Source organism: Tachysurus fulvidraco, chromosome 14, assembly GCF_022655615.1.
Source record: "Tachysurus fulvidraco isolate hzauxx_2018 chromosome 14, HZAU_PFXX_2.0, whole genome shotgun sequence".
In the NCBI taxonomy this organism is placed as follows: Eukaryota; Metazoa; Chordata; class Actinopteri; order Siluriformes; family Bagridae; genus Tachysurus; species Tachysurus fulvidraco.
In genome coordinates this window covers 25,428,430-25,454,956 of record NC_062531.1, presented here as the reverse complement: position 1 = coordinate 25,454,956, position 26,527 = coordinate 25,428,430, and the positions used below count along the sequence as shown (strand labels likewise).

Sequence of the window (26,527 nt, the reverse complement as noted above, 5' to 3'; positions counted from 1 at the left end):
TGTGTAAAAGTGTGTGTGTGTCTGTTTGTGTGTGTGTGTCTGTAAAAGTGTGTCTGTCTGTGTGTGTGTGGGTGTGGGTGTGTGTGTAAGTGTGTGTAAAAGTGTGTGTGTGTGTGTAAGTCTGTTTGTGTGTGTAAAAGTGAGTGTGTGTGAGTGTGTGTGTGTGTGTGTGTGTGTGTGTGTGTGCGCGTGTGTATATAAAAGTGTGTGTGTGGATATAAAAGTGTGTGTGTGTGTGTGTGTGTGTGTGTAAAAGTGTGTGTGTGTGTGTGTGGAACCCCAGAACTCGTACTAACTGGGCCATGGGTCCCATGGAGAACCGGTATGTGGGTTGGAGTTCGGACTAGATTGAAGCTCAGAAATAGCAGCACTTGGGTATTTTTACTCCACTTTGATGGTTCCAGAAAGCAGGAAAAGCTCCGCACTGGATTTTACTGCCCCTGAAGTCAGAGTAAAACCCATCGTCAGTTAAAGGAGCGGTGCACGATGTCTGAAAGCCAAAGTTGACATTTGAAATCACCAAAACAAACACGCCCCTAACCCAACTGGGTGTCACCCCTGCATTGATAGCTCCGCCCCACACATACATACGTAACCCAGGCAACTATTCTGGCGGAACCTGCTGGGGCGGCTGGCCGAGGGGGTATTTTTATCAGTAGATGAACACAATGAGTAATACTGTGGTAATACAGATGTGTTTGTGTAGTACTGTGTGTTGTAGCGTGAAAGGTTTAGCTCCGTTTCACACCGAAGACGACGTTCAACACCTAGAACCCGAGGCAGAGGTAACCCGAGGCAGGTATCCGCCATGTCGATGTTTCAACCGCTTTCTGCTAATGACATACATACGCACTGAACACTCTCTCCGCCACATATTGCCAAGACACGCCCCTTTCTGCTCATTGGCTACACGTTCGTTTTGTTTGTCGGACCTTTAATGTGCAGATTTTATATTATATTAAATGTTAATTTAACGTGTGTGTATGTGTGTGTATGTGTATATAAAAATTTGCGGTTAATCGTATTTAAATATTACTTTAATAAGTTAAATATTTCAAAATAAAATCAACTCTAACCTGGTGTTCTTATGAATGATCATCTAATCAGTGATCAGCAGTGCATTCTGGGACACGTCTGCCACGTCGCAGGATAAACACAATGTTTTATGTGTTTGTTTTGCAGATGTCGTGGTTCGGCTCCAAGCCCACACCCAAAGGCATCATCCGGCCCTCCATCTCAGGGACCCCAAGCAGCTGGATGTGAGAGAGAGAGCGAGAGAGCCAGTGAGGTGACGTGGGCTCTCAAAAATAAATCAATCAATAAACAGAACTGGAAACCGGTTCCAGGCGTCGGAGCCGAGGGAAGTTCCATATGTTCGTCTCCTCTGGGGAAACACATCCTTCTCTTCTGGGTTTCTTTAAGGCTTTGAATCAACGAATCAACCGGCTTCACTTTCTTTCCTCCAGAGAGCTGCGTGAAACCTTCCTAAGCTTCGTCTGGCTTCCCATTAAAAGAGCGAAAGGTTTGCGCTCTGTGTAAACTTCCTAATAAGAACCGTTTTTTTTCCCACTTCGGCTTCACAGACAAAAACACAGAGACGGTGCGTGGACTCGACACGGAGGAAGAAGCATCGTCCCTTTACCTGTCCCGCGTACGTGTAAATGACCACGAAGCACATTCCGTACGTCTATTTATATACCAGACTGTACATAGCCAGCGTTTATAAATCATCGGGTGTACAATCGATTCAGCTCCGGTTCAGAGTTTTTCGGATCGGCGTACATCACGCGAGGAACGTCCGCCGTCGAGGGGGCGGAGCCTGGGACCTCAGCGACGCAGTATTAACGCGAGCGTGCATGACTCGTGCTCGACTCCTGAGGTTTTAACGTGAGGGTATTTATCTATCACAAAGCAGTTATTTATAATATTTGTAACAGATGCCGTTATCTCCGTCACATCAGTAACACGGCTACAGCCGGGAGCGAAGCGTAGGGACGCACCGATCTGGGCCAGGTTACAATAAACACTCACTCATTACATCATCTCAATTTGTCTTTGTGTATTTAAGCACTCAAAGATTCTGTCTTGGTTTTTTTTTCTCCCATAAATGCAAAATGTTATATTTAAATATATTTCTAAGTTAATTGTTTTATTTGTTTTTTTTTTTTTGTTTTTTTTGTTTTTTTTTAAATCCACCTCCTTAAAATGAATCACGGTGAATATTTAACAGATTAAATTTCTGGTGTTTAAAGACAATAATACATATTTAGCTACAAATACATGGCCTTGAATTTTACTCTGCAAAAAAAAAAAAAAACAATATTCATTGACCGCAAAATTACAGATAGAATATTTTTTATTAATATTATTATTATTATTATTATTATTATTATTATTATTATTATTTACTACAAAATACAATTTATGGACATTTGAACGTTTAATTTACGTTCACGATCCAGTAGCTACTCCGTGAGGATATTAACGAAAACTCTCTGAGAGGCGGAGCCAAATAGTGGGGGCGGGGCCACAAACATTTGTATTTTTTTAGAAAAACATCAGAGATCAGATCGGTGCATCCCACAAGAAATGTCTCCCGTATTCCAGACCGTTTGGGTGAGTTTCAGGTCCCGGGGTTAGATTTAACGATTGATTTCAGTTCAGTTTGAATTTTCACAGTCAGCGTGATCGTTATCTAAAGGATTCGTTTTCTTTTTAATCTTTCATCTCTTCTGCTGCAGATCAAACAGGAAATGGTTCATTAATTTTCCCAGCCCTGTGTGTGTGTGTGTGTGTGTGTGTGTGTGTGTGTGTGTGTGTGTGTGTGTGTGTGTGTGTGTGTGTGTGTGTGTGTTACCTGATCAGGTGTGAGCAGTGTTCCTGTTTAACTAAATTCATCATCTTAAGCACTTTATTTTGATTTGGTTTTGAGTCGTAATCCCTCCTCCTGCTCTGATCGAATGAAGTACCACTACACTTGAATAAATTATCTTTTTGATTTTGGACCGTATTTGTTTTTTGTTTTTTTGCGTGTTTCGATATCGTAGCTCTGGGTTTGGAGAAATAATGCGAGTCTCCGTAAGAGCTGCAGCTCGCCGAGCGGGTTCGAGACCCGAAGGTTTCCTCTTCGGTTTATTCTACAAATCTGTGTGGCACTTTATTAAAACCCCATTATTTATTTAATTCATCAATTCAACCAGACAAAAAGTGTCCAAGAATTAAAATATTATTATTTTAAATCCAAGAGTCTTGAGTTAGTTTCTGTGTTAAATCCACAAGGACTTAAGTGTCACATCATGACTCCTAAAGCCATATTCATGAAACACAACACATTAACATTCTTTTTAATAAATTTGCACATCACAAGTAATGTGCAAAATTATTTAAAAAAAAAAATTAATCGATTAAATAAATTTTTGGTTTTTGATTTTTATGTGAACTATATTTATTTATTTATTTATTTATTTATAAGTACAATTTCATTTAACATCAGAAAAAAAAACTCGACTAAAGTCAACAAGACGCCGTTGATAATTAAAGGAATTAACGTCACGATTCTTAACATTCTACACAACTGTTTTTTCCTTCACGTTCTCGGCGCCGAAACGTCCTATAATCGGCGTACACGTGCTCTAACTCGGACCGGCTGCTCGGCAGACGGAGGCGAGCGTCTTAATTTACACCTCCCATGTGTGTGTGATCGTAAGAAAGCAACAAAACAGGAAACATCTGAGAAACAAACAAAGGCATCCAGAGCGAGGTCTGAACTCCAGACGTCTTTCGGCTTTAACGGGAAGACGGAGGAAGATGGAGAGGCGGAAAAACAGTTCATTTGTGATCTTTATTGCACCAGGCACTTCACATATTACCCCCCACCCCCACCACACACACACAAATGTACTCGTGTGTCCGAAGCCTCGGGCGTCTTTGTGGGGCAATGATTAAAAATGATAATCCGGTCACAAACATCTTAATATAATAAGTTATATATATATATTTTTATACAGTTAGCCTCAGTATATTGTACGGCGTTAGCTATTAGTACGGTCTATAACGTAATCAGCATTTAAGCCCCACCCCCTCGACGCCCGTGACCCGTGACAGTCGGGACACGTGTGATCACCTCCACACCACCCCCACACCATATATTAATCCTCTTTCTGTACAAAAAGAAAAAAATCCTGTATCCGAAAGACAGCGCAGGCCGAAATCCGTCCGAGTTTAACAGCCTGGAGTCTCATCGTTCTCGTCGTTTCCAGGCGCTAAATATTAAGGTGATTTAATAATGTACAATAAATACAACACAACACTCCTCTGATCGTTATTAAATAAAATACACTGTTCGTTTGTAGTGTGTGCGAGTGAGAGGGAGCCGCTCGGGATCGCCGCGTGATTTAATGTGATCTGTCCGTGTTTAAGAGGAGAAAAGGAAAAGAAAACGGATCGATCCCGTGGCTCTGGGTTTATATTATGTTTACATTTAATTCTTTTCACACAGATTTCCGGGCCGTCAGGACCCGCACGATGGAACCCAAACCTCCGACCGCAAACGCCTGAGAGAGAGAGAGAGAGAGAGAGAGAGAGAGAGAGAGAGAGAGAATAATGTGTTATTCGTTTAATTCATTTTTCACAAGATGGATAAAAACATCATCTGTTTTAAAATAGTTCTTCATTCATTAACAGTTTATTCTATTAAAGTCTCAGTAAAGGAGGTGTGGCCTGTTTGTCAGTCCCCAGGAGAAGGCGTGGCCTCTGTGTCTATCAGTCATAATAAAGGAGGTGTGGCCTGTTTGTCAGTCCCCAGGAGAAGGCATGGCCTCTGTCTCTTTCAGTCATAATAAAGGAGGTGTTTCCTCTGTGTCTGTCAGTCATGATAAAGGAGGTGTGGCCTCTGTGTCTGTTAGTCATGATAAAGGAGGTGTGGCCTCTGTGTCTGTCAGTCATGATAAAGGAGGTGTGGCCTCTGTGTCTGTCAGTCATGATAAAGGAGGTGTGGCCTCTGTGTCTGTCAGTCATAATAAAGGAGGCGTGGCCTCTGTGTCAGTCATAATAAATTAGGTGTGGCCTCTGTGTCTGTCAGTCATAATAAAGGAGGCGTGGCCTCTGTCTGTCAGTCACTGTCAGTCATAATAAAGGAGGTGTGGCCTCTGTCTGTCAGTCATAATAAAGGAGGTGTGGCCTCTGTGTGTCAGTTGTCACAGTGAAGGAGGCGTGGCCCCTGTTTCTGTCAGTAGTCACAGTGAAGGAGGCGTGGCCCCTGTGTCTGTCAGTCACAGTGAAGGAGGCGTGGCCTCTGTCAGTTACACTGAAGCTCTACTCTGTACTGACTCTCTCTCACCTTTTCATGCCACTGCAGCAGGATGGCGCTGCTGTTATCTGACGGCTTCTCGAACCCTCTGTAGACGTACTTCATCAACAGATCCACTCCGTTCTTATCCAGAGACTTCACAGCCGGCTCAATATCACTACTCTTAAAGGAGGTGAGAACACGCATTACCACGGCCTGGGCACGTTCCTGAGAGAGAGTGAGAGTGAGAGAGAGAGAGAGAGAGAGAGAGAGAGAGAGAGAGAGAGAGAGAGAGAGAGAATGCTGTTGTGTCCATAGACAGCACTGAATAAACAGTAACGTGTGCTGTGGTCTAACTGTTTAATTCACTAAAGTTTAAATAAAAATCTTTTATAAATTAAACTATTTCTCTTTTACTCACACCATTCAGTCCTATTTTTAACTTTCTGGATTTATTTTTACAGTATTATTAAGTTTTGTCTACATGACCGACATGCGTGTGTCTGCTCGCCGTCCGGCTCCGAACGGAATTCGTTTACCGGTTTATGACAATCATAAAAGGACAAATGTGTCCCTTCTTTAAATGTGTCCCGAGTTTGTACACCAGCTGTCGTCCTTCTGCCTTCAGAAAAGAAACGGGATTTATATCAGAGCGGGAAAAAAAAATCTAACCCAAATTAACACACAACACAGTATGTCGAAGCTCCATCACTTCCACGTGTCCGAGAACAAACCGCTTCGTTGGAAGCCGCCGCCATGTCGCTAAAACCACAGCTTTAAAAAAATGCTTTTATAATTAGCCAAAGAATTTATTTGTCCTGTGCTATTTTCAGATTTAAAAAAAATAGAATAATAAATCATTTTATTCATTTTTTAATTAAAATTTTTTTTATTATTATAAATTTTTTTGCAGGTATTTTTTAAAGGTGTTTACTGTATAGTGTAAGGTTATATTTATCCCATCGTTTCCTTACTACAGGTCTCTCAAAACTGAGTGAAAGATCGGTTCGAACCAATCGGCGACGTTTAAAAGGACAAGCTCCGCCCACAACGGGCTAATAGTGTGTCCTGGAAGTTCTGTTCTTCAACAAGAAAGCTTCTGAAAATGCGACTGGAATTAAATTGTTTACTTAATTTTTGTAAGAAAAACGAGTGCGTGTAGATAGAGGAGGAGGAGGAGGAGGAGGAGGAGGAGGAGCAGCTCGTTACCTTCACCGCTGGGTTTTTGGAGTTGATGGGCGGGTTCTTCAGAGCCACGTGGAACGCCGTCATCATGTCTCCTGTACATTACAGTCGGTTAAGGAAAGCAGAAGGAGAAAAGATCCGCCTTCGTGTCTCAGCACAGTTAGTTTTATAGACGTCGTGTTCCTGACTGCGATTAAACCGAACAACCGGCGGGTTTTAGCTAGTCGGGTCCTCGTTTATTGCCCCTCGGTGTCGTTTCCTCTCGGTTTCCGTCTTAAAGACAAAGTTATAAACACTGGCTGTATTTCTATTGTACTGACAGATGTTTTTAATTAACACCGAGTGAAGGAGGCGTGGCCCCTGTGTCTGTCAGTCACAGTGAAGGAGGCGTGGCCCCTGTGTCTGTCAGTCACAGTGAAGGAGGCGTGGCCCCTGTGTCTGTCAGTCATAAAGGAGGCGTGGCCCCTGTGTCTGTCAGTCACAGTGAAGGAGGCGTGGCCACTGTGTCTGTCAGTCACAGTGAAGGAGGCGTGGCCCCTGTGTCTGTCAGTCACAGTGAAGGAGGCGTGGCCACTGTGTCTGTCAGTCACAGTGAAGGAGGCGTGGCCCCTGTGTCTGTCAGTCACAGTGAAGGAGGCGTGGCCCCTGTGTCTGTCAGTCACAGTGAAGGAGGCGTGGCCCCTGTGTCTGTCAGTCACAGTGAAGGAGGTGTGGCCCCTGTGTCTGTCAGTCACAGTGAAGGAGGCGTGGCCCCTGTGTCTGTCAGTCACAGTGAAGGAGGCGTGGCCCCTGTGTCTGTCAGTCACAGTGAAGGAGGTGTGGCCCCTGTGTCTGTCAGTCACAGTGAAGGAGGTGTGGCCCCTGTGTCTGTCAGTCACAGTGAAGGAGGCGTGGCCCCTGTGTCTGTCAGTCACAGTGAAGGAGGCGTGGCCCCCGTGTCTGTCAGTCATAAAGGAGGTGTGGCCCCTGTGTCTGTCAGTCACAGTGAAGGAGGCATGGCCCCTGTGTCTGTCAGTCACAGTGAAGGAGGCGTGGCCACTGTGTCTGTCAGTCACAGTGAAGGAGGCGTGGCCTCTGTGTCTGTCAGTCACAGTGAAGGAGGCGTGGCCACTGTGTCTGTCGGTCACAGTGAAGGAGGCGTGGCCACTGTGTCTGTCAGTCACAGTGAAGGAGGCGTGGCCCCTGTGTCTGTCAGTCACAGTGAAGGAGGCGTGGCCACTGTGTCTGTCAGTCACAGTGAAGGAGGCGTGGCCTCTGTGTCTGTCAGTCACAGTGAAGGAGGCGTGGCCACTGTGTCTGTCGGTCACAGTGAAGGAGGCGTGGCCACTGTGTCTGTCAGTCACAGTGAAGGAGGCGTGGCCCCTGTGTCTGTCAGTCACAGTGAAGGAGGCGTGGCCCCTGTGTCTGTCAGTCACAGTGAAGGAGGCGTGGCCCCTGTGTCTGTCAGTCACAGTGAAGGAGGCGTGGCCACTGTGTCTGTCAGTCACAGTGAAGGAGGCGTGGCCACTTTCAGTTACACCGAAAAACATTTTTAGACAATGAAATCTCAACACGGAGTAAATGTTTATCTGCAGAAGGAGTCTCCAGTACCAGCGCTCTGTCACACACAGGACTTGTAGCTGATACTCTGGAATAACGAAACGCTTTTTGGAGGCCGTCTGGAGCACAGAGCTGACGTCAGACGACAGTAACGGCAGGAATGGTGTGTGAGGAATGACAGAAACCTTGACTATAGGAACTCGTTCTGCCTGAACAGCCGCTGAGTTACATTTACTTGGTTCCCCATTACGGTCTACAGCTGGGTGTTTAACTAAAACGTAAACAGCTTCAGATCGGGACGGACGGCGATCGGGTGCTTTTTCCTGAACTTGACGATTACAAAAACGGGAGGTTAAATACGACGACACAAAAGTCTACGGTTGTGTGATTATGTGTCACACACACACACACACACACACACACACACACACTGTTTTGCATTTGTTTTTAGGTTAATAAGACAAACCGGTTCTCACGAGCACCCAGATGAACCACATTTCTGCTCCTGCAACACAGGAACACCGGAGGATGTTTTGAGGTCAAACCAAGACAAAGCCAAATGTAGTCCCAAAAACAAGTACAACAATATGATTACACACACACACACACACACACACACACACACACACACACACACACACACACACAAACTTAATTCCCATATTAACAGCCAGGTTGCTATGGTAACCCACTTCTCCTGCTGACTTTAAGAGAAACGATTGTTTGTAGCCGCTATGACAGAGAGAACAGGAGCTCGTGACTCTCTACTGAGGTATAAGAGGAATAAAACACTTCAGCACGTGCCGTTATCGGAAAACAAACAGAAGCCTTCGCACAACTGCAGGTGTTGGTTAACATACAAAAGTAAACATATAACACGCGTGAGCGCGCGAGCGACCCTCCTGCATGACGTTACACGCCGCTCGTACACGTGTAGGATATTGCCTGATGAGTGCGTCCACCTCGGCGCCGTCTGGCCCTTGCTGCTCGCCGGCGTCCTCGTTCTCATCCACAAACCGGTTCTCATCGTACTGGTCGATGTCCAGGCCCCGGAACCGCGACCACATCGTGTTCTTCGCCATGACGACCAGCGAGCGACCTCTCTCTCTCTCTCTCTCTCTCTCTCTCTCACCCACTCACTCTCTCTCAGTCTCTCTCTCTCTCTCTCTCTCTGTCTCTCCCTCTCTCTGTCTGTCTCTCTCACACTCTGTCTCTCTCTCACTCTGTCTGTCTCTCTCACACTCTGTCTCTCTCTCACTCTGTCTCTCTCTCACACTCTGTCTCTCTCACACTCTGTCTTTCTCACACTCTGTCTCTCTCTCACTCTGTCTCTCTCTCACACTCTGTCTCTCTTTCACTCTGTCTCTCTCTCACACTGTCTCTCTCTCACACTCTGTCTCTCTCTCTCACTCTGTCTCTCTCTCACACTCTGTCTCACTCACACTCTTTCACACCCTCTCTCTGTGTCTCTCTCACTCACACACACACACACACACACACACACACACACACACACTTACACGCACGCGCTCTCTCTCAGGTTGCAGGTCGCTCCCGGTGTTGCTGCGTGTCTCACGGTGAGAGTCTCGCGCTCCCGGTGCTGTGTCTCACGGTGAGAGTCTCGCGCTCCCGGTGCTGTGTCTCACGGTGAGAGTCTCGCGCTCCCGGTGCTGTGTCTCACGGTGAGAGTCTCGCGCTCCCGGTGCTGTGTCTCACGGTGAGAGTCTCCTCTGCGCTCGCGCTGCTCGGTCAGGTGCGAACACGTAACGTCACCTTTCTCCGAACCCGAGCATCTCCACACAGCGCCGCTGCCAGAGCGGAACCGGAAGTGCATGTGACTGTTGCTTCCGTTTCCTGCACATGACGTTTGTTATCGAACCGAAAATAATAAGTTATAAATAAAGTACATTAAATAATAAAGTGGGTTAATTTTAACATGATTAATAATTTAATGTACAAATACAGAAAAGAAACAAAATATATAAATAGTCTCGATTTAAACCTTAATAATAGAGATAATTATTAATAATTCTGACATTTCCTTAATAATAGAAGTGCCGAATAAAGGCAAATTAAAAATAAAATATAAATACAAATTAATAAATAAATCAACTATTGATTATCATATGCAAGTAAAAATGTCATTAAAACCAGAAGATAACTAAAATGATGCATTAAATGTGAAACTACACATTAATTAAAATATTATTAAATGTTTTTAAAAAAGACAAGAGTGTTTAATGTATCCTGTAGTGTTTATATTTTCTTATGTAATTATATAGAAATGTAAGATAATTAAACACAGGTTTTGTGATGTGTGAGATTTGTTTTGTTCTTATGTATTATTAATATTTATTATTATTATTATTATTATTATTAGTGTTGTTATTGTTATTAATTATTATTTTTTATTATTTTCTTTTATTATTATTATTATTATTGTTATTATTATTATTATTATTATTATTATTATTATTATTATTATTATTATTATTATTATTATTATGTAGCGTCGACCAGATGGCAACAGTTCGAAGAAGGAGTGTGCTGAATGTGAGGGGTCCTGAGTGAGTGTGCTGAATGTGAGGGGTCCTGAGTGAGTGTGCTGAATGTGAGGGGTCCTGAGTGAGTGTGCTGAATGTGAGGGGTCCTGAGTGAGTGAGTGTGATGGATGTGAGGGGTCCAGAGTGAGTGTGCTGAATGTGAGGGGTCCTGAGTGAGTGAGTGTGATGGATGTGAGGGGTCCAGAGTGAGTGAGTGTGCTGGATGTGAGGGGTCCTGAGTGAGTGTGCTGAATGTGAGGGGTCCTGAGTGAGTGTGCTGAATGTGAGGGGTCCTGAGTGAGTGAGTGTGATGGATGTGAGGGGTCCAGAGTGAGTGAGTGTGCTGGATGTGAGGGGTCCTGAGTGAGTGTGATGGATGTGAGGGGTCCTGAGTGAGTGAGTGTGATGGATGTGAGGGGTCCAGAGTGAGTGAGTGTGCTGGATGTGAGGGGTCCTGAGTGAGTGTGATGGATGTGAGGGGTCCAGAGTGAGTGAGTGTGCTGGATGTGAGGGGTCCTGAGTGAGCGAGTGTGATGGATGTGAGGGGTCCAGAGTGAGTGTGATGGATGTGAAGGGTCCTGAGTGAGCGAGTGTGATGGATGTGAGGGGTCCTGAGTGAGTGTGATGGATGTGAGGGGTCCAGAGTGAGTGAGTGTGCTGGATGTGAGGGGTCCAGAGTGAGTGAGTGTGATGGATGTGAGGGGTCCTGAGTGAGTGAGTGTGATGGATGTGAGGGGTCCAGAGTGAGTGTGATGGATGTGAGGGGTCCAGAGTGAGTGTGATGGATGTGAGGGGTCCTGAGTGAGTGTGATGGATGTGAGGGGTCCAGAGTGAGTGTGATGGATGTGAGGGGTCCTGAGTGAGTGTGATGGATGTGAGGGGTCCAGAGTGAGTGAGTGTGCTGGATGTGAGGGGTCCAGAGTGAGTGAGTGTGATGGATGTGAGGGGTCCAGAGTGAGTGAGTGTGCTGGATGTGAGGGGTCCAGAGTGAGTGAGTGTGATGGATGTGAGGGGTCCAGAGTGAGTGTGATGGATGTGAAGGGTCCAGAGTGAGCGAGTGTGCTGGATGTGAGGGGTCCAGAGTGAGTGAGTGTGATGGATGTGAAGGGTCCAGAGTGAGTGTGATGGATGTGAGGGGTCCAGAGTGAGTGAGTGTGCTGGATGTGAGGGGTCCTGAGTGAGCGAGTGTGCTGGATGTGAGGGGTCCAGAGTGAGTGAGTGTGCTGGATGTGAGGGGTCCTGAGCGAGTGTGATGGATGTGAGGGGTCCAGAGTGAGCGAGTGTGCTGGATGTGAGGGGTCCAGAGTGAGTGAGTGTGCTGGATGTGAGGGGTCCTGAGCGAGTGTGATGGATGTGAGGGGTCCTGAGTGAGAGTGATGGATGTGAGGGGTTCTGAGTGAGTGTGCTGGATGTGAGGGGTCCAGAGTGAGTGAGTGTGCTGGATGTGAGGGGTCCAGAGTGAGTGAGTGTGATGGATGTGAGGGGTCCAGAGTGAGCGAGTGTGCTGGATGTGAGGGGTCCTGAGTGAGTGTGATGGATGTGAGGGGTCCTGAGTGAGCGAGTGTGCTGGATGTGAGGGGTCCAGAGTGAGTGAGTGTGCTGGATGTGAGGGGTCCAGAGTGATTGTCTTTGCCCTTTTGCTCACTCTGGAGAAGTACAGGTCTTGGAGAGTGGGGAGAGTTGTGCCAATGATTTGCTCAGCAGTCCGGACCACCCTCTGTAGTCTCCTGAGGACGGATTGGGTAGCTGAGCTGATTTTGTTATTATTATTATTATTATTACTGTTTTATTATTATTATTATTATTGTTGTTGTTGTTGTTGTTGTTGTTGTTGTTGTTGTTGTTGTTGTTGTTGTTGTTGTTGTTGTTAGTCCCAATAACCCCACTGCAGACCCAGTGTGAGGGCAGGAAGCAGGAGGACTTCAGCCTGTAGGTGTCAGCAGATTCCACCGTTTCGTCCTAAAATACCGTAATATGAGTTCATACTGTAATAAACACAGGAACAACACCATGCACTTTACACCTTATTTACTCCCCGCTGTAAGTCACCAGTGAATCAGTGAATCATATCACATTTGATTCGTTGCCTGTGATTTGTGACTCACCACATCAGAGTCTCACACACCACATATCTGTGTGTCTTCTCCCTGTCACGCCAAGACGTTTTATTATCTTTGTTTCCATCAAGTCTCGCTTTTATTTTTCACTCCCTGAGAAAGCAACATCTGTAAAATACCGAGAACATCTGTGTGCCATAATTACGGCTACTTGTATAAAGCCTTATACTGTACATGTGTGCTCATGAGCTCAGATCACATCTGGGCTGATAACGTAAACCAGCCGTGTGTGTGTGTGTGTGTGTGTGTGTGTGTGTGTGTGTGTGTGTGTGTGTGTGTGTGTGTGTGTGTGTGTGTGTGTGTGTGTGTGTGTGTGTGTGTGTGTGTGTGTGTGTGTGTGTGTGTGTGTGTGTGTGTGTGTGTGTGTGTGAGTGAGTGACTGTGTGTTTGTGTGTGTGTGCGTGACTGTGTGTGCTTGTGTGTGTGTGATTGACTGTGTGTGGGGGTTCTGTGTGTGTGTGTGTGTGTGTGTGTGTGTGTGTGTGTGTGTGTGTGTGTGTGTGTGTGTGTGTGTGTGTGTGTGCGTGACTTTGTGTGCTTGTGTGTGTGATTGACTGTGTGTGGGGGTTCTCTGTGTGTGTGTGTGTGTGTGTGTGTGTGTGTGTGTGTGTGTGTGTGTGTGTGTGTGTGTTTGTATGTGTGTTTGTGTGTGATTGACTGTGTGTGTTAATGTGTGTGCGTGTGTGTGTGAGTGACTGTGTGTGTTTGTGTGTGATTGACTGTATGTGTGTGTGTGTGTGTGTGAGTGACTGTGTGTGTTTGTGTGTGCGTCTCTCTCTCTCTCTCTCTCTCTCTCCACACACACACACACACACACACACACACACACAGTACTCTTAATTAAATTAAATGCTATGCTCATTTCTTTTTCCTCATCAATGAATTGATCTCTTGTGACATTTTCTTCATCTTCCAACAGCAGGCCTTCAGGACATTTACACCAAACCGCAGCCACATTCAATTCAATTCAATTCTATTACTATGTTCATTTCTCTCTCCTCATCAATCTCTCTCTCTCTCTCTCTCTCTCTCTCTCTCTCTCTCTCTCTCTCTCTCTCTCTCTCTCTCTCTCCCTACAGATGCAGTTATGGAATCATTCCATCTCTTAATCTATTTATTACTGTGTCCATGTACATTTTCTCCACTGGTTGATTTACACTTCCACTTTGTGTCAAACGATCCTGTTTTAGTAAAACACACTCTGTTTCTCAGTGTTTTTATTCCCATCGTCTCATTTAAAGCTTTTCATTTTTGTATTGTGAATGTGGAGCGTTACATATGTGTCTGTCTGTCTATCTGTCTATTTGTTTATTTATTTATTTAGCATGTAACATATAAGATAAACATTAGCTCTGTCCTGTCCTCTGTCCCTCAAATGCAAGTCGCACAGAAACAGTGTTACAGCTCTGTTTACGGTTGCCAGATCTCAATAAAAACCGTCCATCCCTCACAAATGACTGAAAGTAACCAAAAGATTTCATGGTTTTTTTTTTCAGCATGGCTAAACTTTCCTTTCTTTTTCTTTTTCATCCATTAACCAATTTTCCTCTTTCTAATCTATGTCTCTTTCTAAAATATGTCTCTGCACCTCATCTACACTGTCTCACGGCACTTGTCATGTATATGTATATATTTACATAAACCCATTCGATATATTTGTATTTATTTGACTTTTTCACGTTGACCTTGTAAAAATTACAGCTCTGGCAACCCATCGGCTATTCATTATGAATGATAATGATAACAGGTATCATAAATCCACAGAAACATGACATCACCGGATCAGTCCTCCCCCCTCCACCTGTTGGTCCGAGCGTGTAGCTCACACACACTCTTACTCTCCTGGGGCCCTCGAGGCCCCCACACGAACGTCTTGGTGGTTTTGGTTTTACGAGGCAGAGGCCCCCACCGCTCACAGCTCAATATTTTGGGGCGGGGCCCTGTTATTCCTCTGGGTTCTGTTTTGAACACGAGTCGATTTCCTGTACTGTCCCAGCTCGGAGGTTTTTGGGTCACGGATTTTATGGCTCTTTTGTCGAAGCTGAAGGATCCGGCGAGGTGTGTTTTGGCTCGATGGCGTTCCGGGGTATGAGGGGTTCTGATGCTGTGACCAAACGACGAACCGTAAAAAGGTGGGAGCATACATGACGATGGCGAAGAGCGTGTGCGTCCGAGCGTGCCCGGGATAAATAAAGCCGATGCTGGGAGAGTCGGCCTCCGCGTCCTGTCCTGTCCTGAGTTTCTGTCTTTAGATTTTAACTTCACATCTGGGGCTTTAGGTCTTTCCTTAAAAACATCTGCTGCACATTGATTTCTATCGTCTGACTTTCCAGAATGTTCAGTGCTACGTTTCTCTCCCGGTTCCTGAGTGATGTCATCAGGACTCTCCTCTCTTACACCACCTCGCTTGTTCATTTCTATTTCGTCGAGCTCGTTCTGACCGCTTCGTCGTCTTTCATCGTTTTCTTCCACATTACACTTTTGCTCACTTCCCGTCTCCGTCGTCATGACGTCTTCCAGGACATCAGCTGCTCCTTCTTTTTCCTGTGGTTGACTTCGAATCTCCCCTGTTTTCTGATCCGTCTCGGCGTCCGACGCCTCGTCTGTTTCTTTCCTATTGGGAAACAACGTTGTTAATTGATCGTTGTGTTTATTTACGTTCACGGCATTCGGCCGACGCCTTTACGACATTAATGACATTTATACAACTGAGCAGTTGTGGATTAAGGACATTAAAAGTAATGGCAGCTCTGTGGCCTCTCACAGTGTTTTCAGTTCTAGTCCAATGTTTTACCCACCGAGCTGCCACTTTACCACCACACAAACAGGTCTAAACCCATCTGGTCTGGTGAAACAGAGCGATGTCTAATCTATGTGTTAAAGACACTGCTGAGAGAGCCGGAGGCTTGAGGAGCGTAACGATCTGTTCTCAGAGCTGCTGAAAGTCTATGTATAAAAGTCGACAGATTCAAAACGAATCAGATTTACACGCTTTCTACTTTACACCAGAAAAATCAGCCAAGACCATAGGTTGTTGAAAACTAATTCAGAAAACGACTTTGTAAATATAAACACTAGAAGATTTACACTCTAGAGATTACACTATCTCACGCCATCGTGTTTCTGTACATCGTCTGTATTATTTATTTATTTATTTTTCATTCATTCATTTTCTACTGCTTTATCCGAACTTCTCGGGTCACCAGAGATTTTCCAGAGATGCCAATCAACCTACCATGCATGTCTTTGGACCGGGGGAGGAAACCGGAGTACCCGGAGGAAACCCCCGAGGCACGGGGAGAACATGCAAACTCCACACACACAAGGCGGAGGCGGGAATCGAACCCCCAACCCTGGAAGTGTGAGGCGAACGTGCTAACCACTAAGCCACCGTGCCCCCATATTTATTTTAATGTATTTATTTATTTATTTCTGCTCCTCGTCTTAACTGTGAATTAAGTCATAAGTTCAGGAACGTACATAAGCTCCGCCCCACGTTTGATTTTTGCATAAATAAAGTCATTACATACACAAACCCATAACTTCATAATCACATAACATGACAGAATTCTGTATGATTTTACATAAAATTTATACGTAAGAGATGAGAACATTAACTCCGCCTCTTCACTCGTATCGTTTTTTTCTCACTTTAACGATAACCCTTTGAGGTTATAACTTACAAGAACGTACCTTTAACACGTGACATTTAACTGAGCTCAACTTTAAACCAAACATTTTTCCTTATAGACTTTTTTCCCTGTATTTTGTTTCCACGGAGACGCATTAACACGGGACACGAAACACGTCCCGTCTGATCGAGTGCATTTCAGCCAAATGAAACGTTTCTACTGATTATCTGATTAAGACAAACGACTCTCGCTGTACCGCCGTGACTCCTGCCTGTTTTATCAGTAATAAAATCTGAAATGACGTTAAGGCCTCGTGGGTGATGTAGCCGTGTCGGCGCTAACGTGATTTCCAGGGCAGCTGGACATCCATCTCTGAGCTGGAGGGATTTGTGCTGGACGATGAGATGAGATGAGATGTCACTAGATATCCCCAGAGCACCAGCGGAGTGCAGGGAGTTCCCACAATGCCATGTGTTGCCTCTACCTCAAAGATAAATACCACCAGCTGCCTCGTAACCGTGGTTAGGTATGACAGCCGGGGTATGGAGAAATCCCTCAGCAGGGTCTGGGGTCGGAGCAGATTTAACACACAGCGAGATAATGATGGACATGATGTAAACACTTCATTCTTGGAGAATTTGGAGCTCGCAAGGATTTCATCGGTCCGCTTAAACGAGCGTCGCTGCGCTAACTTTAGCCCTTGTGTCATTCTTCGCTAATGCTGTCACACAACCAGGACGTTACAGAGACAACTTCACTCTTTCGTCTCCACTTATTTACACTCGTCTGAGAAAAATTGAATCAGAAGTAAAATTCAAAAATTCATAAACCTCAAATAATGCCTTTTTATTTAAGCTCGTTTTGCCGTTACCGTTAGCGATAAACGATTCTTCTCGATCAGACAGGACGTAACACACACACACACACACACACACACACACACACACACACACACACACACACACACACACTACTGATTTACTGTAATGCTGCTCTGTCGTTGTTTTCATCAAATCTTGTACAAAGTAAAACTGTACTGAACAGTTAACATGCAAAATTACCACAGAAATTTTTTATTTCTATATTTTTTGCATTGCTAGGTAACAGTATTTGAACTCCGCAGTATTGATTGTTTGATTGACTAATTGATTGATTGATTTTAATTAAGGCATTGGTGCACATGTGAATCAGCACTACTGTCAGGGCTGCTGCCACGGAAACCATCCGACCAATCAGAATCCAGAATTTTATAGTGCTGTGGCATAAAGGTGAGTAATAACCTGGGGTCGATGCGGTAGTCGGGCAGATAGAGGTGAAGAACTGGATTTCCAGTCGAGGGGCAATCCGCAGGGTCACGGTGTCTCCACACCACACTGTAACCTGGAGTTTCTTTACACACACACACACACACACACACACACACACACACACACACACACACACACACACACAGTCATCAGTTAAGAGCTTCTGATGATTAATCACTTTTATTGACTTCTCCTTTCACTAACGCCTGTTTATTCTGAGCCTCGGAGCTTCACTCCAGCTGCAGAGCTTCACTCCAATCCATCTTTCCTCTGACACGAGCACTTTAAAAGCTATCCTCGGGTCGGTGCTAACAATCCTGAAGCTCGCTACTCGAATACAGGGTGGAGCTGAGTGAGGGGCTATAAAGATCGCACATGCGATAAAGAGTGAGGAGTGTGAGTGAGCTGTACACACGGTCAGTTCTAACGGGACATACACGATGATACAAATCAGTCAGAGAATTCACACAAGATCACGGACGTGTGTGTGTGTGTTTCCTACCATCGGTCCTCGCTGTAACATTACATCGGTGATGACATTTACATTACAGCCTTTTATCTCACTGATTAATTGAACTGAGTAACTCTTTAAGGCTTTGAGCTACACCTTGGAAGGTTTAAAGTAAAAAATAAAACTTACAAGAAACAACTGGGATTTTTTTAATTAAAGAATAAATCCTTACATATTAACGACCAGAGAGAAATTCATTCATTCATTCATTCATTTTCTACCGCTTATCCGAACTACCTTGGGTCACGGAGAGCCTGTGCCTATCTCAGGTGTCATCGGGCATCGAGGCAGGATACACCCTGGACGGAGTGCCAACCCATCACAGGGCACACACACACTCTCATTCACTCACACACACGCACACTACGGACAATTTTCCAGAGATGCCAATCAACCTACCATGCATGTCTTTGAACCGGGGGAAGAAACCGGAGTACCCGGAGGAAACCCCCGAGGCACGGGGAGAACATGCAAACTCCACACACACAAGGCGGAGGTGGGAATCGAACCCCCGACCCTGGAGGTGTGAGGCGAACGTGCTAACCACTAAGCCACCGTGCGCCCGGAGAGAAACACGTAAAGTAAAAAAAACCTCAGAGAAATCAGCGTCCTGTTGAAACGTGCATGCGGTATTGGAGTCGCCGCAGTGGCTGAGCTGCTTTACTGGAAGATTTACGAGGAGCTTCTTCACCTCTCTTTCTGTTGTTTTGCAGCTGAACGTAAATCTGCTCGTAGGTGTTCAGGACGGATTTTATCTTTATTTAATTCAGTTTGTTTGTATTGTGATTTTAACAAACATCGGTTTCTTAGCTTCGCTCGTTGTAGTTAAAACAAACCGACAACGTTCCTTACTCCATCTTCTGTTGTTGTACAGAATTTGTATAAAATATATTTTTACTTCTATAGAATTTGCTCGGACGTTTGTATCATCGTCTGCATCATGGATTATTTTACAGGATTAAAGCAGCACTTTGGTTTAATTAGGGCAATAAATCCATAAAATGAATTTGACACTTTAAATGTTTTAAATATTTGAAGCGATTCAGAACTTTTTTGATGGCGCGTGTCCGTGAGTAGCCGTGTAACCCTGGGGTATCTGGGGGAGGGGGACGGTGAGCAGCCTGTATGACCCCTTAGCTAACGGCTCATTAACCGTGCTGACTTGTTGCTTCCAGATTCCAGAGCTGCCCCGCAGACGAAGTCGTTCAGGGGTAAACGGCCGATGATTGATGGCATGCGACTGCTCGGGTTAAGTGCCTGTTTATTGGGGCGGTCGTCAGATGGGAAGAGTCGGCCTCGTCTCAAATGGCGGACTTTGTTTACTTACTTAGAGTCGCCTTCTGAAACAAACAAACATTAGGACTGCCTCAGTGAGGGGGTATTTAACCCCAGTGTTCTGGGTTGATACCTAACCCCAAGTATTATCTCCTTATCTCCTGAAAGCAGAATAACTCACCTTGTTAGCATAGAAACGTGATGTTACACACATCATTAGAGGTTTAGTGAACATGGAGAACCTGGACTACCTTCTAGACTGTTAATGTCACTCCGTCCTGCCCGAGTGTGTGCCGGAGCAGTGGAGGGTCGAGCGTCTGACGTCACCGTCGCTCTCGTCCTGGCTACGCAGCTACGCGCTCTCTTCTTCTCCTCTCCTGCTTTCCTGCTTTCATCCACCATTCCGTCAGCAGCGCTCTTTCCTCCCTCGCTCTCTTCGGCTTCTTTGGATTTCTGCTTTTCGGTTTTATTGCCGCAGCGCCCGGGCCTCAGGGACAGAACGCACCGTCTCCCACATGCTGGTGCAGGAACATCGTTATGTCGGATATTAATAAAGATTCAGACAGAATGTAAATATGTTAGTGTTCACATGAAGCGTAGCTTTGCTGGTAGACCGCTGAGATTTAAACCCAGCAGGAGATGGTACAAGAGAGAAAGTGCTTCCTGGAGGGTCTTGAAAAAGTAAAAAAAAAAACCCTACATTATATTTACTATATTTTTAATATTTATATTTTATATATTTTCATATTTTATATGTTTGATCATTTTGGCTTGGACTCGATCTCAGCTTGGACTCGATCTCAGCTTAGACTCGATCTCAGCTTAGACTCAATCTCAGCTTGGACTCGATCTCAGCTTGGACTCGATCTCAGCTTAGACTCGATCTCATCTTGAACTCGATCTCAGCTTGGACTTGATCTCAGCTTAGACTCGCTCTCAGCTTGGACCCGATCTCAGCTTGGACCTGAGTAACTGTTTTGTTAGCACCAGTGTTTGGGACATAGTCAGAACTTTGTCTGATTTGTACGTAATGGGAATGTTTTTAGATTCCTGCTGATGAATCGTGTAGGAAATTATTCTTTTTTAGGATCTTTCTGAAACTATCTCACTCACTACTATATTTCAAAATGGCTGGAGTGCTGATTTTCAGTACTGTTGTTTCCTGGGTGAGATGGAGAACCAGATTCTAGTCAGCAATTAAAATAATAATCAGGGATTAGTTACTTTACTAAACCGACACTTTTCTACTAAATGACATCCTCAGCTCATTTCCTGCAGGTGTCTGTGTTCTTACCCATGAGCGACCGGCCTTTCTGAGTCACCGATGAGGACGTTCCTGATGCCGCGAGGCCTCTTCTGTGAAAAGTGCCTCCAGTGGATGGAGTCAGCAGTCTGAAGTCGTACTTCCTCAGCGCTTTGGAACTCGAGGCTGTCGTCCGGTCTGACACGTGAAGGTGAAGTCCCTGACTTACAGAGAAGGACCACGACGTGGTGGAGGAACAGCCACGATCACAGGGAACGCCGTCATTCGGGTGCTGCATGGCTCAATGGCACGTGATGATCAGAAGTTATAGAAGATCTACAGACAGAGAGAGAGAGAGAGAGAGAGAGAGCGTAAGTATCTGTCACTCCAGAAGAAGGATCGATTAATTCTGAATGAAGAAGACATTCTCAGTATTTTCTAAAAACCCAGAAGAATCTCTGGTTCCTCAATTAATAAAGATTCAGACAGAATTCAACTTCTTACAGACTGAATGTAAATATGTTAGTGTTCACATGAAGCGTAGCTTTGCTGGTAGACCGCTGAGATTTAAACCCAGCAGGAGATGGTACAAGAGAGAAAGTGCTTCCTGGAGGGTCTTGAAAAAGTAAAAAAAAAAAAAACCCTACATTATATTTAATATATTTTTAATATTTATATTTGATATATTTTCATATTTTATATGTTTGATCATTTTGGCCTGGACTCGATCTCATCTTAGACTTGATCTCAGCTTGGACTCGAACTCAGGTTAGACTCAATCTCAGGCTAGACTCGATCTCAGGCTAAACTCGATCTCAGCTTGGACTCGATCTCAGCTTGGACTCGATCTCAGTTTGGGCTTGATCTCAGGTTAGACTCGATCTTAGCTTGGGCTTGATCTCAGCTTGGACTCGATCTCAGCTTGGACTCGATCTCAGCTTGGACTCGATCTCAGTTTACCTTGAGAAAATGTTTCTAGAAACCAGCAGCCTGTAGATCACATGACAGTTTGTAAGAATGAAACAGGAAAGCAACAGTTCCTTAAAACAATCTGAACAGAATTCTAGACACCGATAGATTTGATCTTTGTGATGCACATCTAAAAACAAATATTTTCTGGATCGCGGTTTCTCGAAGCGTGAAATCAGCTCACGGCGTTCTGGCGGCGCAGGAAACGTGTGAACTCTGAGAGAACGTACGGGTTCAGAAGGACGTTTTCACACGGACTTCTGGTCTGTTATCTTCAGAAATGAAATCTGTCTTTTATCTTCTCAATCACCCAAAACATTTTTATCGCTATTTTTTATAATACATTACAGCTAAGTTAGATTGAAAGTGCTGATCACGTGATACAGCTAAGTTAGATTCCACTTACTTTTTGCTGATCACATGATCTCTGCAGATCTAAAATAGCAGAACTAATTTCATTACCTAATCTACATACATTTACATAAATCATCATATTCATTATTTCATTTCTTTTGTATAAATTCTAATAAACTGTAAAACGTCGTTACGATGCTAAGCCGTCGTGTCTGGAGACAACACAGCGCTAGAAATAAATGATCAGCACATCTGATTATCAGCACATCTGATCTGATCTGAACTGATCTGAACTTATACGAGTGATCTACCTGTGCCGTGTTCAGGAGCGTCTGTGCCGTGTTAATGGGGTAGTCCGGCTTCTTTGTTGCCGTGGTGACAGCAAGTTTAAAGCCCAGCGTTTGTTTAGAGTTCGATAGCAAAGGAGTCCTGCTGTAGTCAATGGATACACAAACACAGTTAGTCTGATACCTGTGTGTGTGTGTGTGTGTGTGTGTTCAGAAAGAAGTTCAGAAATGTGTGTGTGTAATTTCAGAAATGTGTGTGTCCGTGCGTGTTTGTGTAAGTTCATGTGTGTGTTTTCCAAAATGTATTTGTGTGTGTGTGTGTGTGTGTGTGTGTGTGTGTGTGTGTGTGTGTGTGTGTGTTTGTGTGCATTTGTGTTCAGAAATATGTGTGTTTGTGTTTGTGAGTGTGTTTAAAAATGTGTACGCATGTGTTTGTCATTAACTTTTGCTTTTATTCTCTGAACATTCCTCAGCCATGGGCACCGAGATTTCATCATAAAGCCCACAATAAAATTGTTAAAAATATAAATAATATGTTCTGATTGTGAAACACTGTGTCTGTGTGTGTGTGTGTGTGTGTGTGTGTGTGTGTGTGTGTGTGTGTGTGTGTGTGTGTGTGTGTGTGTGTGTGTGTGTGTGTGTGTGTGTGCGCGAGTGAGTGTGTGTGAGTGCGATTAAATGCGTTCCCATGCGTTTTAAGAAGTTATTAAACGTACAGTTTGAGATAAACATGTTTCATATCAAAGCGTTTTTACGAAGAGTTTTTTCCAAAAGTGTGCAGCTGCATCTATATAAATAAAACGATATCGTATTTATATTTATATGATCACATTTATAACCGATTACACTCGTTATAGAGCGAACAAAAATCCTAATATTTATGGAACTCGCGTTAAGACGAAACAGAGAGTGAAAAAAAAAACACTATGAATTCTCAGTTCTGATTGGTCACATGTCTGACGATGCTGAATTAATTAATTAGCTACGAGTCACAGGTTTCTATAGCAACAGCTTGCTCATGCTCCACATGAAATCATAGTTTTCTGCAGTTATTTTGTTTTGACATGTACGGTGTAAGCTATCGGTTTGATGGCGTCATCAGAAATGAGGGGTTTCCGTGGTAAGAAGACAAGCTGCGTATTTTTTTCTCTTGTCTCATTAACGTGAGAGAAAAAACGAGAGGCTGTTGATCGAATGTGTGTGTGTGTGTGTGTGTGTGTGTGTGTGTGTGTGTGTGTGTGTGTGTGTGTGTGTGTGTGTGTGTGTGTGTGTGTGTGTGTGTGTGTGTGAGTCACATTACTCTCATCTCTCATCTTCTACCGCTTATCCGAACTACTAGGGCCATGCGGAGCCTGTGTCTATCTCAGGCGTCATCGGGCATCGAGGCAGGATACACCCTGGACGGAGTGCCAACCCATCACAGGGCACACACACTCTCTCATTCACTCACACACTACGGACAATTTCCCAGAGATGCCAATCAACCTACCATGCATGTCTTTGGACCGGGGGAGGAAACCGGAGTACCCGGAGGAAACCCCCGAGGCACGGGGAGAACATGCAAACTCCACACACACAAGGCGGAGGCGGGAATCGAACCCCGGCCCTAGAGGTGTGAGTAAATGTAAATAAAAAGTAAAAGCTACTAGCTTTTCTATTAGCTACTTGACAGAATGTTGCCTTGGTAACCAACAGAACAAATCACTCTAAATAGAAAGCTGCGTTGTTTGAATCGATGCCAAAAGTTGAAGCTCTTTAAACTACAGTACATTCTTCATTTAGCATAAACCTTTAGCTAGCATTTTGCTAGGTTAGCTAGCATTTAGCTAGGTTAGCTAGCATTTAGCTAGGTTAGCTAGCATTTAGCTAGGTTAGCTAGCATTTAGCTAGGTTAGCCAGTTAGCTAAAATTTAATCCAGATTGATGATTGGGCCAAAGCTGAAGTTTGTCTCTTTACGGTTTGTGTATGTGTGTGTGTGTGTGTGTGTGTGTGTGTGTGTGTGTGTGTGTGTGTGTGTGTGTCCTTCTCTTTTGTTGCTTCATCCTCTAATCATTTGCAGCCTGCTTTGCTTTTACCTCCAGGCTGCAGATTAGAAATCAGTCAAGACGCTTTGTTGTTGATTTTGGACGAAGCCGACGCCCGAGCCGAGCGCTATAGGTTTATCTGTCACGGTGTCGGATATTGGGTCAACATTAAACTCTACAGAGTCACGGTTTATGGAGAGGAAATACAGCCACAGGGCCTGGGATCGTGTGTGTGTGTGTGTGTGTGTGTGTGTGTGTGTGTGTGTGTGTGTGTGTGTGTGTGTGATTCACATGGATCTGCTGGAGGTCTGCAGATGTTCCGTTCCAAAGACATGAACTGTTCCTCAGTAATAAGTAAGAATACAAAACATATGAAACGTGACCTCACACGCAGAGGAAGAATCTGTATTATTTTTCCTCAAATTATTCCTTTACTATGAAATCCGTAAAGGCGAACGAGGGAAATCTGACGCGTTTAGCCTTGTTCGCTAATCACGGAAGAGGAAGATGAGGAAGAGGAGCAGAAACTTCATACGGTTTTGTTTTGTTTTGTTTGTTCTATAAAGAATAAATCAATAAAAGTTACATCATCATTTGGATACAAACAAATTGTACGTAAATCGCTCACACAAACGTTTGTAAAACCGTGTGTGTGTGTGTGTGTGTGTTCGTGTGACTTGCATCTAACGAGCCTCGTTAATCAAATCGGACATAAACGGATTTATTTGTAATTTATTGATGCTCATGTAAATCCTGCACGTTCATATAATTGTTGCTGTCTGAGTCACGCTCCTGAGTTTGTGTCATTTTTTTTTGTATAATGTGAAACGATGTAAGTAAAAGTAATGGCACCCTGTGTGTGTGTGTGTATTGGACGATTTGGCTAATTAGATTTAGTTCATCACTGTTTTCTTATGTTCAGCTCTTTTTCCGTTTAATGGCTAACTGTCCTGCTGTGGATGTGTTTGGTCATTTAAGGTTAATTTATTGTAGATTATCGGCAAATTTAAAAAAATAAACAAAAAAAACAACTCTAATTCAAATCTTTCATGAAATCAGGTGATTGGGGAGATTTTTTTTTATATTACATTTTGTTTGCCATTGAATATTTTCCTAAAACAACATCATACAGGGTTTTATTCCTCACATGGAATCAGATCAAATCCCACTTTCCCAGATCCATAGTGTTGTTTTTAGTTTTTTCTCTCTTTAAAGTATCCAGAGGGGGTCATGGTGGCTTAGTGGTTAGCACGTTCGCCTCACACCTCCAGGGTTGGGGGTTCGATTCCCACCTCCGCCTCGTGTGTGTGGAGTTTGCATGTTCTCCCCGTGCCTCGGGGGTTTCCTCCGGGTACTCCGGTTTCCTCCCCCGGTCCAAAGACATGCATGGTAGGTTGATTGGCATCTCTGGAAAATTGTCCGTAGTGTGTGTGTGTGTGAGTGAATGAGAGAGTGTGTGTGCCCTGTGATGGGTTGGCACTCCGTCCAGGGTGTATCCTGCCTCAATGACCTCTCTCTCTCTTTCTCTCATTTATCATTGTTGTATTAAAGGCAGAAACATTTCACACTCTTGTCTAAATCCACAACCGATTACTCGTTTTTGTTTTTTTAAATATCATTTTCTGTCTTCATCTCCCAGAGAAATGTGATCTTTACCCCACCCTGTGTGTGTGTGTGTGTGTGTGTGTGTGTGTGTGTGTGTGTGTGTGTGTGTGTGTGTTTTTTTACACTGGTGTATCATATGATGGATTTTAACAGATGTGACGTGATGTGTGACTATGAGCTGAGAGTCAGTCAAATTTCCAGTGATTTTTTTTTTTTGTGGTGTAAAATTTGGGGGAAATCCACAGAAACATTTCGTTTCACTCAGCGTTTTAATAGTTTCAGGTTTTTCACTAAAACGTCTTGTATTGTTATAAAAGACGTTTATTTAACGGGTTTAATTTGAAGATCTACCAGGATGAACTTCTAACCCTGTGTATTTTAAAGAAGAGAAGATTTACTGGTGTGATGTTACGATGTCATCTGCTCGGTCCTGTCAGGATACAGACGTGTTCGTTCTCTCAGTTCATCTCCTGCTGTAACTTCAGCTAAAACATGGTGAGCAAAGCTGAAGCTCAGTCCTGAGGCTCACAGAGAAGCTTCAGGAAATTCAGGAGGATTTTCAGGGTGTAATTAGTGCAGCACGTGTAAAGATCGAGAGCTCGGGAATGTCTGGTGTTGCTGTGTTTCTGTTTATTCCTTTATTTAGGA

The 26,527-nt window shown here is 44.2% G+C and overlaps 3 protein-coding genes across 10 annotated transcripts in view; 1 reads left to right on the top strand and 2 right to left on the bottom strand.

Annotated features, from left to right (window-relative positions):
• golga1 (golgin A1) overlaps nucleotides 1–3,003 on the top strand; it is a 16,017-nt gene extending 13,014 nt beyond the window's left edge. For all 3 annotated transcript variants that reach the window (XM_027179423.2, XM_047823134.1, XM_027179422.2), the window contains one exon: nucleotides 1,183–3,003. In XM_027179423.2, the coding sequence (XP_027035224.2) occupies nucleotides 1,183–1,263 (81 nt within the window). In that variant the 3' untranslated portion in view covers nucleotides 1,264–3,003. The remainder of the gene's footprint in view (nucleotides 1–1,182) is intronic.
• An 819-nt stretch (nucleotides 3,004–3,822) lies between these two features.
• arpc5la (actin related protein 2/3 complex, subunit 5-like, a) lies at nucleotides 3,823–9,218 on the bottom strand. Its single transcript, XM_027179424.2, has 4 exons — nucleotides 8,954–9,218; nucleotides 6,497–6,569; nucleotides 5,339–5,515; nucleotides 3,823–4,553 (listed from the first exon to the last, which is right to left on the bottom strand). The coding sequence occupies exons 1-4, from the start codon at nucleotides 9,091–9,093 to the stop codon at nucleotides 4,491–4,493; spliced, it is 453 nt and encodes a 150-aa protein (XP_027035225.1). The 5' UTR covers nucleotides 9,094–9,218; the 3' UTR covers nucleotides 3,823–4,490.
• Nucleotides 9,219–14,317: 5,099 nt separating this feature from the next.
• On the bottom strand, nucleotides 14,318–23,119 carry LOC113663934. Of its 6 annotated transcripts, none has more exons than XM_027179418.2 (7): nucleotides 22,966–23,119; nucleotides 22,274–22,394; nucleotides 22,015–22,043; nucleotides 20,691–20,975; nucleotides 19,648–19,914; nucleotides 17,584–17,692; nucleotides 14,318–15,285 (listed from the first exon to the last, which is right to left on the bottom strand). In XM_027179418.2, the coding sequence occupies exons 4-7, from the start codon at nucleotides 20,935–20,937 to the stop codon at nucleotides 14,454–14,456; spliced, it is 1,455 nt and encodes a 484-aa protein (XP_027035219.2). In that variant the 5' UTR covers nucleotides 20,938–20,975; nucleotides 22,015–22,043; nucleotides 22,274–22,394; nucleotides 22,966–23,119; the 3' UTR covers nucleotides 14,318–14,453. The 6 variants fall into 6 exon arrangements, with proteins under 6 accessions (XP_027035219.2, XP_027035217.2, XP_047678846.1 ...); XM_027179416.2 differs by lacking the exon at nucleotides 22,015–22,043 and adding an exon at nucleotides 21,144–21,629; XM_047822890.1 differs by lacking the exon at nucleotides 22,015–22,043.
• Between the last annotated feature and the right edge of the window lie 3,408 nt (nucleotides 23,120–26,527).

Bases quoted from the DNA above. Each gene is read 5' to 3' on its own strand.
- arpc5la (XM_027179424.2), bottom strand. From the start codon at position 9,093: ATGGCGAAGAACACGATGTGGTCGCGGTTCCGGGGCCTGGACATCGAC. The intron at 5,516-6,496 runs GTAACGAGCTGC...ACTCTCTCTCAG, and splicing joins CCAAAAACCCAGCGGTGAAG to GAACGTGCCCAGGCCGTGGT. The intron at 4,554-5,338 runs GTGAGAGAGAGT...TCTCTCTCTCAG, and splicing joins TGCTGCAGTGGCATGAAAAG to GCGTTTGCGGTCGGAGGTTT.
- LOC113663934 (XM_027179418.2), bottom strand. From the start codon at position 20,937: ATGCAGCACCCGAATGACGGCGTTCCCTGTGATCGTGGCTGTTCCTCC. The intron at 19,915-20,690 runs GTAAGAACACAG...TTCCTGCACCAG, and splicing joins GAAAGGCCGGTCGCTCATGG to CATGTGGGAGACGGTGCGTT. The intron at 17,693-19,647 runs GTAGTCCAGGTT...GTGTGTGTAAAG, and splicing joins TGACATTAACAGTCTAGAAG to AAACTCCAGGTTACAGTGTG.